General features: G+C 45.5%; 1 protein-coding gene across 1 annotated transcript in view; it reads right to left on the bottom strand.

The window, feature by feature from the left end:
* mef2d (myocyte enhancer factor 2d) overlaps positions 1–12500 on the bottom strand; it is a 46622-nt gene that overhangs the window by 2347 nt on the left and 31775 nt on the right. The window contains exons 7-9 of the mRNA XM_034553222.1: positions 8714–8831; positions 7725–7923; positions 6505–6573 (exon numbers count right to left, since the gene is read on the bottom strand). Of these exons, the coding sequence (XP_034409113.1) occupies positions 6505–6573; positions 7725–7923; positions 8714–8831 (386 nt within the window). The remainder of the gene's footprint in view (positions 1–6504; positions 6574–7724; positions 7924–8713; positions 8832–12500) is intronic.

The following is a 12500-nucleotide window of genomic DNA, read 5'->3' as shown; positions in this document are numbered from 1 at the left end:
ACAACCAGAGGAGTTTAATTAACTTTATTCATAGGTTTTTGTAAACGTGACCGCGGTCTGAACTTAGTCTGCTTCAGGATGCAGAGAAAGCTTTACGCCTCCACCTGCCACGACTCTTTTGATCAGCCCCTCTTCTCTTCCTCCTCTCCTCATCTTCTCCCCCTCCTCCTCCTCCTCCTCTTCTCCCCCTCCTCTTCCTCTCCTCATCCTCCTCCTCCTGTGATGACGCTGCACTGTGGTTCTTTTTGACGGCGTGTCGACAGCTTGTTTCTTTCCACCGGATCTCTCTCTCTCTCTTCCCCTTCGCTCGCCCCGGCTCAACGCGGTCGATCTCCGCATTTGAAGCTCCCAATTACAACGACACACACACACACACACACACACACACACACACACACACACACACACACACACACACACACACACACACACACACACACACACACACACACACACACACACACACACACACACACACACACACACACACACACACACACACACACACACACACACACACACACACACACACACACACACTAGATGGATGGCGGTGCCACGGGGGTGCCGTTGCTATGGTGAGAGAATGGCGGAGTCAGCGGGCCGGTGACAGTGATGAAGGCGAGAGCGGCAGGCCCCCCCCCCCCCCCCCCTTACCTCACCAACAACACAGCGAGCAGCCAGAAGCAGACACACACACACACACACACACACACACACACACGGTTTCATTGCAGCGTGATGAGACACGGCTGTGTTTCCCACAATGCTTTGCTTCCACCGAGACCCGACGCTCCTCAACTCAGTCGGATTAAATCATGCAGTTTGTTACTGAATGTGACGAGTGACAGTTCGGACTGCAATAAGTTGCCCTCATTACAAACTGGACTGCAATAAGTTCACTCATTACAAACTGGACTGCAATAAGTTCACTCATTACAAACTGGACTGCAATACGTTGCCCTCATTACAAACTGGACTGCAATAAGTTGCCCTCATTACAAACTGGACTGCAATAAGTTGCCCTCATTACAAACTGGACTGCAATAAGTTGCCCTCATTACAAACTGGACTGCAATACATTCACTCATTACAAACTGGTCTACAATAAGTTGCCCTTATTACAAACTGGACCGCAATACGTTGCCCTAATTACAAACTGGTCTACAATAAGTTGCCCTCAATACAAACTGGACTGCAATACGTTGCCCTTATTACAAACTGGTCTACAATAAGTTGCCCTCATTACAAACTGGACTGCAATAAATTGCCCTTATTACAAACTGGTCTGCAATAAGTTGCCCTTATTACAAACTGGACTGCAATAAGTTGCCCTCAATACAAACTGGACTTCAATAAGTTGCCTGTATTACAAACTGGAATGCAATAAGTTGCCCTTATTACAAACTGGACTTCAATATGTTGCCCTTATTACAAACTGGACTTCAATAAGTTGCCCTTACTGGACTTCAATAAGTTGCCCTTATTACAAACTGGACTTCAATAAGTTGCCCTTATTACAAACTGGACTTCAATAAGTTGCCCTCATTACAAACTGGACTTCAATAAGTTGCCCTCATTACAAACTGGACTTCAATAAGTTGCCCTTATTACAAACTGGACTTCAATAAGTTGCCCTTATTACAAACTGGACTTCAATAAGTTGCCCTCAATACAAACTGGACTTCAATAAGTTGCCTGTATTACAAACTGGAATGCAATAAGTTGCCCTTATTACAAACTGGACTTCAATATGTTGCCCTTATTACAAACTGGACTTCAATAAGTTGCCCTTACTGGACTTCAATAAGTTGCCCTTATTACAAACTGGACTTCAATAAGTTGCCCTTATTACAAACTGGACTTCAATAAGTTGCCCTCATTACAAACTGGACTTCAATAAGTTGCCCTCATTACAAACTGGACTTCAATAAGTTGCCCTTATTACAAACTGGACTTCAATAAGTTGCCCTTATTACAAACTGGACTTCAATAAGTTGCCCTCATTACAAACTGGACTTCAATAAGTTGCCCTCATTACAAACTGGACTTCAATAAGTTGCCATTATTACAAACTGGACTTCAATAAGTTGCCCTTATTACAAACTGGACTTCAATAAGTTGCCCTCATTACAAACTGGACTGCAATAAGTTGCCATTATTACAAACTGGACTTCAATAAGTTGCCCTTATTACAAACTGGACTTCAATAAGTTGCCCTCATTACAAACTGGACTGCAATAAGTTGCCATTATTACAAACTGGACTGCAATAAGTTGCCCTTATTACAAACAAGGGTAAGAAGGTTGAGGTTGACATGGGAAGATGCCATGTTGCATCATGGGAAATGTAGGATTCAGAACAACAGGAACAGGTAGAACATCATGTAGCATGTTGGCTAAACAGACAGCAGCTGAAGGAGTACAGTACCAGACCAGGCCGTCCTCCCTGCCAAAGAGCAAGTTGGACTGAGAGGCCAAGCTGTGGAGGAGGAGGGGGGAGGGGGGGGGGGGGGGGGAGAAAGAGACAGGCAAGTTTAAATGAATGGCCACAACATCAGAGACACAGTGGGACCAGGAGGAGGGAGGAGGAGGAAGGAGGAAGGAGGAGGAAGGAGACAAAGAAAGGAAAGGCTCCGCAGCTGCTTCCTGGTGTTAGAGGCGGAGCTTCACGTTTCTGCATTTATGACAGCGTTAATAATAATAATAATTAACAGGAACATGTTCTCACACATGTGCTCTCCCTTTGTCTCCCTTTGCATCCCTTCGTCTCCCTTTGTCTCCCTTCGTCTCCCTTCGTCTCCCTTCGTCTCCCTTCGTCTCCCTTTGCCTCCCTTCGTCTCCCTTCGCCTCCCTTTGCATCCCTTTGCATCCCTTCGTCTCCCTTTGCATCCCTTCGCCTCCCTTCGTCTCCCTTTGCATCCCTTTGTCTCCCTTTGCATCCCTTTGCATCCCTTCGTCTCCCTTTGCATCCCTTCGTCTCCCTTCGTCTCCCTTTGCATCCCTTTGTCTCCCTTTGCATCCCTTTGCATCCCTTCGTCTCCCTTTGCATCCCTTCGTCTCCCTTTGCATCCCTTCGTCTCCCTTCGTCTCCCTTTGCATCCCTTTGTCTCCCTTTGCATCCCTTCGTCTCCCTTTGCATCCCTTCGTCTCCCTTCTTCTCCCTTTGCATCCCTTTGTCTCCCTTTGTCTCCCTTTGTCTCCCTTTGCATCCCTTTGCATCCCTTCGTCTCCCTTTGCATCCCTTCGTCTCCCTTTGCATCCCTTCGTCTCCCTTTGTCTCCCTTCGTCTCCCTTCGTCTCCCTTTGCATCCCTTTGTCTCCCTTTGCATCCCTTTGTCTCCCTTTGCATCCCTTTGCATCCCTTCGTCTCCCTTTGCATCCCTTCGTCTCCCTTCGTCTCCCTTCGCCTCCCTTTGTCTCCCTTTGCATCCCTTTGCATCCCTTCGTCTCCCTTTGCATCCCTTCGTCTCCCTTTGCATCCCTTCGTCTCTCTTTGCATCCCTTCGTCTCCCTTCGTCTCCCTTTGCATCCCTTTGTCTCCATTTGCATCCCTTTGTCTCCCTTTGCATCCCTTTGCATCCCTTCGTCTCCCTTTGCATCCCTTCGTCTCCCTTTGCATCCCTTCGTCTCCCTTCGTCTCCCTTTGCATCCCTTTGTCTCCCTTTGCATCCCTTTGTCTCCCTTTGCATCCCTTTGCATCCCTTCGTCTCCCTTTGCATCCCTTCGTCTCCCTTTGTCTCCCTTTGCATCCCTTTGTCTCCCTTCGTCTCCCTTTGCATCCCTTCGTCTCCCTTCGTCTCCCTTCGCCTCCCTTTGTCTCCCTTTGCATCCCTTTGCATCCCTTCGTCTCCCTTTGCATCCCTTCGTCTCCCTTTGCATCCCTTCGTCTCCCTTCGTCTCCCTTTGCATCCCTTCGTCTCCCTTCGTCTCCCTTTGCATCCCTTCGTCTCTCTTTGCATCCCTTCGTCTCCCTTCGTCTCCCTTTGCATCCCTTCGTCTCCCTTCGTCTCCCTTTGCATCCCTTTGCCTCCCTTCGTCTCCCTTTGCATCCCTTCGTCTCCCTTTGCATCCCTTTGTCTCCCTTTGCATCCCTTTGCATCCCTTCGTCTCCCTTTGCATCCCTTTGCCTCTCTTCGTCTCCCTTCGTCTCCCTTTGCCTCCGGTAAACAGTGTCTATGTCTGGGGCTTTTATTGTGAAAGGTAAGAACAGAAGTCATAAAGTTTGCCGTTGTGATTCAGTGGTCTGGATCACGTGTTGTTGCACACTATGAATTATATATTTTTAATGCGATTGGTCGATAAAGACGTAATAAAAACACGTTATTCCCCACGATTAAACCGCTCTCGTCTCTACGGCCTCACGTCTTTACTTCCTGTCTCTTATTTGAGGAGTGATGGGAAATGCAGTTATTTGTTAGAATCCAGCACAGAAACCAGCTTGTTACTCGTTATCATGCAAAGTCTGATATGATGTAATAACCAGGATGTAACCATACACTTATAAAGGATACATTCATATAGTTTACACTTAGAGAGCGTATGAATGTATTTACTACACAGACGGACTAGAGTGTGTTTGTGTGAAAAGAAACAAGAACCAGGTGAGAAGGAGAGAAGCAGCATGGAAACATCCGGGTCAGACAGGTCAGATGGGTCAGACAGGTCAGATGGGTCAGACAGACAGGTCAGAAGGGTCAAAAGGTCAGACAGGTGAGAGACAGGTCAGACAGACAGGTCAGATGGGTCAGACAGTTGAGAAGGTCAGATGGGTCAGTCAGACAGACAGGTCAGAAGGTCAGATGGGTCAGACAGGTGAGACGGGTCAGAAGGGTCCGAAGGTCAGACAGGTGAGAGACAGGTCAGACAGACAGGTCAGATGGGTCAGACAGGTGAGACGGGTCAGAAGGTCAGATGGGTCAGACAGGTGAGACGGGTCAGAAGGTCAGTCAGACAGACAGGTCAGAAGGGTCAAAAGGTCAGACAGGTGAGAGACAGGTCAGACAGACAGGTCAGATGGGTCAGACAGGTGAGACGGGTCAGAAGGTCAGATGGGTCAGACAGGTGAGACGGGTCAGAAGGTCAGTCAGACAGACAGGTCAGAAGGTCAGACAGACAGAAAAACAACGACCTGACGAACGGCGTCCGGAGGGCGATTCTATAGAAGCGAGCTAAACGAGAAGGACGGCAGCCATGAGATTAACATTTAGATTGGGGAGTGTGTGTGTGTGTGTGTGTGTGTGTGTGTGTGTGTGTGTGTGACAACGGAGCAGGAAATGAGCGGAAGAGGACCGATTAAAAACAGGAAGGGGGTGGGGGGGGGTGATTAGACGTCAGGAAGCGTTTCCTCGTGGTGAGTTAAAGTGCGCGCGACAGCGTAGGACGAGGCAGAACTAAACACGTAAACACGCTCTCTCTCTCTTGATTGGCCAACCTTTCCATGATACATTATAAACACTCCCATAAGAGGTCATACCGGCTTATAGCTACGTTTATTACCAGTTATAAATATATATAAATAAACACTACTTACGACAACAATCACAACACATTATAAAGTCTTTCATTATGACTTAAAAGATAAATTGTCATAATACTTCATTTCCTTTGTACGGAACGTGTATTATGATTCCTGTTGTTTTAATACATGATCATCTTTTAAATTGCATTATAAATCACATTTTAACTCCATCATCTCTGGGTGCTTAAAGTTAAAGTGAAAATAAATCTTTAAATTTACAAAACATATACAAACAATATTTTTTTTTACTTTGCTAAAATAACACTTAGTCATAATTAAATTATAATGCATAACATAAAAAGATTCTAATGTATTTCAACTATGAATCCTTACGATTATATAAAGAGTTATGGATATTAATGAATTATTATACAGTGCTATGAGCAGATATAACACATTATAAGCAGGTTTAAGGCCTTTTAGACGTGTTATACACACACTTTTATTATTTATAAATATTTATATTTCATCATTAACAGATTATTTCTCTATATTTGGTCGATAGAAGAATAAAAAAATGTGTTGATCACGAGTTTCCTGAGAATTCTTTTTCTTTTTTTCCTGTGTGTGTGTGTGTGTGTGTGTGTGTGTGTGTGTGCTCGACCCCCCATGCAGTCGCAGCTGTTGTAAACAATTACAAACAACCCATGATCATATTTTTCACGGACAGTTTTCAGCTCGTCAGACGGAGGAACCGAGAAGAATAACCGGCGACTAAATTATTATTTTATTTTGAAGTCGTGGCTGAACGGAGAGCCACGCCCGAGGAAGACGAGCGGCACCACAAAGTACACAACAAAACAACAACAACACAACAACAACAGGCGTCACATTCAACATACAAATGGAGAGAGGAAAGTCATGTCGATGCGTGGATTCTGTCATTTGTGTGTGTGTGTGTACTTGTGTGTGTGTGTGTGTGTGTGTGTGTGTGTGTGTGTGTGTGTGTGTGTGTGTGTGTGTGTGTGTGTGTGTGCGACTCACCTCAGGTTAGCGGCGAAATTGGAGATGCAGTTCACCATCTCGGCGCTCTGCTTCTCTGCACCCCACATGCTGTGGAGACAAGAGGGGGAGGGGGGGTTACAAGCTGCTCCACAGGTCACAGGTCAGAGGTCAGAGGTCACACAGACTGCTTCATGGGCCTCCCGGTCACTTCAACACAAACACACTGATACAAGTGGGTCCTCTTAGAAATGATCTGTATTTTCTAAAAGAAGAACAAGAGGAAGAAAAAGAAGAAGAACAAGAACAAGAGCAAGAAGAAGAAGAAGAAGAAGAACAAGAAGAAGAAGAACAATAAGAACAAGAAGAACAAGAAGAAGAACAAGAACAAGAGGAAGAACAAGAGGAAGAAAAAGAAGAACAAGAACAAGAACAAGAACAAGAGCAAGAAGAACAAGAAGAACAAGAACAAGAGGAAGAACAAGAGCAAGAAGAAGAAGAACAAGAACAAGAAGAAGAAGAACAAGAACAAGAGGAAGAACAAGAGCAAGAAGAAGAAGAACAAGAACAAGAGGAAGAACAAGAAGAAGATGAAGAAGAACAAGAAGAACAAGAACAAGAGGAAGAACAAGAAGATGAACAAGAAGAAGATGAAGAAGAACAAGAACAAGAGGAAGAGGAAGAACAAGAAGAAGATGAAGAAGAACAAGAACAAGAGGAAGAGGAAGAACAAGAAGAAGATGAAGAAGAACAAGAAGAACAAGAACAAGAGGAAGAACAAGATGAAGAAGAACAAGAACAAGAGGAAGAGGAAGAACAAGAAGAAGATGAAGAAGAACAAGAAGAAGAGGAAGAGGAAGAACAAGAAGAAGATGAAGAAGAACAAGAAGAAGATCTGTAGACGTTGTCAAAGGAAACCAAAGAAACTCAAAGGTTGCTTTGATCATGTGACCTCACCAGGTCTTCTCGATCTGACCTACATTTGGAGCCGTGAACTCTGGGTAAGTATCCCAGCATGCACCAACCGGAGGAGAAGACTAACCGGCCAAAACACCTGAAACCCCAGAGTGGGCGTGGCCACAGGTACCGGAGGAGAACACCTAGAGGGGTTCATTTTGGTGAGGTGCTTCAGGTGTTTAAAGTGCACGTGTTTAATGTGCACGTGCTGCAGCACGGCGCGCTGAACCAACGATGACCAATAAAACAACGAGGTCAAAGGTCAATAAGGAGTTTTTGTTCAAAATGAAGAAAAAGCAGCTTACACCAGGTTGCTGAGCGACGCCAAGCTCATCTGCTGTGACTGTTGCTGCTGTTGTTGCTGTTGCTGTTGTTGTTGTTGTTGTTGTTGTTGTTGCTGGGAGACTGCCGGTTGCTGTTGCCAGGCAGCCATGTTGCCAGGCACCAGCCCCGATGGCGTGAACGTCTGGAGCGCCGTGAGATCTGCACTCGTCAGCTGGTACTCTGAGATTAAGGGACGACAGGGAGGAAGAGGAGGAGGAGGAGGAGAAGAGGAGGAGGAGAAGGAGGAGTAGGAGGAGAGGAGAAGAGGAGGAGGAGTAGGAGGAGAGGAGAAGGAGAGGAGGAGGAGAAGGAAAAGGAGAAGAGGAGGATGAGAGGAGAAGGAGAGGAGGAGAAGGAAGAGGAGGAGGAGGAGAGGGAGGAGAGGAGAAGGAAGAGGAGAGAGGAGGAGGAGAAGGAGGAGAGAAGAAGAGGAGGAGGAGGAGAAGAGGAGGAGGAGGATGAGGAAAGGAGAAGGAGAGAAGGAGGAGGAGAGAGGAGAAGAGGAGGAGGAGGGGAGGAGTAGGAGGAAGAGGAGGAAGAGGAGAAGAGGAGGAGGAGGGGAGGAGTAGGAGGAAGAGGAGAAGAGGAGGAAGAGGAAGAGGAGAAGAAGAGGAAGAGGAGGAGGAAGAAGAGAAGAGGAGGAAGAGGAGAAGATGAGAAGAAGAGGAAGAGGAGGAGGAAGAAGAGAAGAGGAGGGTGGCTTGTTTTACATCACACAACTTTCTGATCCATCAATATTAATTAATAGAGACCTTTGAAGTGGAATGACTGAAGAATCTCACACAATGAACAAAGTGAATATGCATACTGTGTGTGTGTGTGTGTGTGTGTGTGTGTGTGTGTGTGTGTGTGTGTGTGTGTGTGGGGGGGGAGGGGGGGGGGGGGGGGGGGGGGGGTCAAGTCCTTCTACACGACACTTAAAGTCTCCTGACGTGACGCAGATCTTTCTTCTCCTCCTCCAGCGTCTTACCGGTGTTGTAGGCCGTCTGCATGCCGGAGAAGGGCGCTAGGAGACTGGGCGTTGCCACGGAGACCACCGGCGTGGTGAGCGACTGCGCCGCCTGGGAGCCGCCGAGCCGCTGAGCAGTCTGGGAAAACACACAGAGAGGCGGTTCTACTGGGGTCTCCAGCCACAATAATAATCATCTTTTATTCTATATATGTCATTCTTTTTGTATAAGTTGTGCATTTTCCTTATTGTTCTATTTATATATTGTGTGTTTTTTTTAATTTAGTCTATTGTATATATTTCTTATTATTCTATTCTATTTTTTTATATATTGTGCATGTTTTATATATATTTATTTATTTATATGGTCAGGAGAGAGAATGCAGCTTTATCACATGAAGCATAGACTTCTATACAACCAGAGGAGTCTCCCCCTGGTGGTCAGGAGAGAGAATGCAGCTTTAGCACATGAAGCATAGACTTCTATACAACCAGAGGAGTCTCCCCCTGGTGGTCAGGAGAGAGAATGCAGCTTTATCACATGAAGCATAGACTTCTATACAAACAGAGGAGTCGCCCCCTGGTGGTCAGGAGAGAGAATGCAGCTTTAACACATGAAGCATAGACTTCTATACAACCAGAGGAGTCGCCCCCTGGTGGTCAGGAGAGAGAATGCAGCTTTAACACATGAAGCATAGACTTCTATACAACCAGAGGAGTCGCCCCCTGGTGGTCAGGAGAGAGAATGCAGCTTTAACACATGAAGCATAGACTTCTATACAACCAGAGGAGTCGCCCCCTGGTGGTCAGGAGAGAGAATGCAGCTTTAACACATGAAGCATAGACTTCTATACAACCAGAGGAGTCGCCCCCTGGTGGTCAGGAGAGAGAATGCAGTTCTCAAGCTGTGGGAGAGATGGCGGGGCTCATGTTTTCTGCTCTAGATAGCATAAACAATACATTATATGTATGTATATATATATATATATATATATATATATATATATATATATATATATATATATATATATATAAGCATACATATAAATAAGTGCACTGAGTGGAGAGGAATTCTAGACATTTGCAAACTCTCTGAGGAGAAATCCTGCTTTTGGTTTTCACAACAAATCTTTTTAAATCTCCTTCTACGGTCTGAGACACGAGTTCACGGCCGATGACTTCACCCATTTCCAACGGCCATAATAATAATAATAATAATAAAAATGGTTAGCATGTGCTTCCCACAGTACAGCGGAGCGAATGCAGAGGCCGAGAACTATTTAATTACACTATTACTACTTGTGTATTTAACTTCAGAAAAACGCAGCTTGTTCTACTTTGATTGGACGCGTTAAGTATCCCTCCGCCCTCCTGCAAAGAACTACTTTTTCTCAAACGACTCCTGACATCATGAAGATGTTATTTTTTTTCAAGCGTCGCAGAACGTGAGAACGTTTTTTCGGTGACACTTTAACATCCGAGCTGCGAGAGATGAGAAGGTGTCTCTCTCAATCTCTCAAAAAGGCGCCGTTGACGCGGCAACGCCGTCGCCGGGGGCGCCCGGTGTCATGCGGCGTCACGGTGGGAAAGGTGTTGTGAGAGGCATCGCCGTGCCGACAGGAAACACATGCATTCGACAAGGTGGAGGGAGAGATGGAGAGTGAGAGTGTGTGAGTGTGTGTGTGTGTGTGCATGAGAGTGTGAGTGTGTGAGTGTGAGTATGAGTGTGTGAGTGTGAGCGCAGTGGTATGCAAGGAATAAATGCACAACGTGTTGTTTTTTATGGAGGCATGTGTGCAGAGAAATATGCATGAACATATCGGGGTGTGTGTGTGCGTGTGTGTGTGTGTGTGTGTGTGTGTGTGTGTGTGTCAACATGTCCGTCTGTGATCCAGCTTGGTGGACTCTTGTGTGATCTTTCTTCAGTCTGATCCCCGGAGCTTCGACACTCGAGGACGACACCAAACATGCACATGCTGAGAGTCAGATGGTCGCTCCGGGTTCCCTTCAGCATTCAATAATCAATATTCAATATTCACTCCACAGACTGTTTGTGCTGCACAAATGTCCCTTTAAGCTTTGGTGGCAGATTCCCACTTAAAGCCCCTCGTGGACCAAAAATGTATTTAAAAAGGAGCCGAGAGCTGTTTTTTTTAATTAAGTAAGAAAGTCACAGATTTCGCTTTTAAGCGCCAGCCGAGAAGATCGATCTCAAGACGTTTCCTCATGTGCTCCTTTCAGGTTCACATTCAGGTCTTTGGGGTTCCTATAAGAACATGTTCACAGCATTATTTATTTTTAGTGCCTGTCTCTTTAAGAAACAGCCAGTCTACTCCGATTGGCTCGCTGCCATTTGCTCCGTGGGCGGAGACACTCAGATATTCTAATGAGCCTGTGACATGTGACGTGGGAGTCCAATGGGATCGGCCCGTTGAATCACATGTTCTTTCACAGGCTCTCCAGATACCTAAACGTCATGAGCACAAGCTCCATAAAAAAGGGATTTATGTAACTTCCCCTTTAAGAAGACAGAGGCTTTATGCTAAGCTAGGTTAGCCGGCCGCCGCTTCACACGTCACCGTGCAGACGTGAGAGCGCTATCGATCTCCTCAGCTTTACTCCCCCCGAGTGAAGCTTAAAGTAAAGTGCTTTCTTACGCGTTAAGTACTTTTAACGAAGAGGAATTTAATATTCAAGGACCTGCCCGTCTTATTACTCTGTGTCGTTCTGGGATTTCATCGCGGTGGAAGAAACTCGAGTCCTCGTGAACCCTGAACGACACAAATCAAAAAAAAAAAAAAAAAAACAACCGCCAGGAAAACCGGTGCGACCAGCTGATTGGTTGTCGGAGCGGCGAGTCACACTCATGCTCGGTGAGGTCACACGGGGTCAACAGAAAAGAGGCTAGAAGTCCATTCACCTCACTCACCAACTCCAGCTCTTCCTCTGTCTGCTCGGCGGGAGGAGGAGGAGGAGGAGGAAGAGGAAGAGGAAGAGGAAGAGGAAGAGGAAGAGGACGGTTACGTTTCTGCAACAACTAACTATGAAGAAACATTGAATGTAAAGTGGAGTCGAGAAACGTCGACGGCTTTTAGAGTTAGAAACACAAGCGATGAGGTCGAGAGAGCTGGAGGAGAACGGCTGGATCCAGAGGTCGAGTTGCACGAGGAGGAATATATATATATATATATATATAAATATATATATATATATATATATATATATATATATATAAAATATGTGAAACGAACCCTTAAGATTGGATGTAATAGATATGTGTGTATGTATATATATACATACACACACACACACACATATATATATTATGACTAATAAAAAATATGACTAATAAAAAATTAAATTAAACCAAGTAATTTAAGAAATAAAATAAAAATACTAACAGAAATAGAATTATTAGAAGGAAGGACACTATGAAGACAGAAATCAGCTAGAAATGCCTCCTTTCTTCACCGCAGTGTTACAGCAAAGTTAACTCGGCCTTTAGAAGTCATGAATAAAAACTTCGATAAATAGACAAATCAAATCTGTTCAATTAAATTGAGGCCGATTTCTAGTCGGATTAAAGTGTTTGTCAGGCAGAGCAATGCCGATTTGTGGACGTCACCGTCACCACGACGACTAGAGACAACCAGAAAGATCGCTGACTGGTCCCAGAGCTGCTTAGGTAAATAAATACATATTCATATAAACCCATTTAACCCTGATTGGCTCGCCCCGTCGGCCAATAGAAAGGCTTTAATAGTGTCTAACGTGTGGGTTTTGACCCCGCCGGGCTGCCGTAGTCCTG

Source organism: Cyclopterus lumpus, chromosome 16, assembly GCF_009769545.1.
Source record: "Cyclopterus lumpus isolate fCycLum1 chromosome 16, fCycLum1.pri, whole genome shotgun sequence".
NCBI lineage: Eukaryota > Metazoa > Chordata > Actinopteri > Perciformes > Cyclopteridae > Cyclopterus > Cyclopterus lumpus.
The sequence above is the reverse complement of the archived record's forward strand: the minus strand, read 5'-3'. Positions and strand labels throughout refer to the sequence as shown.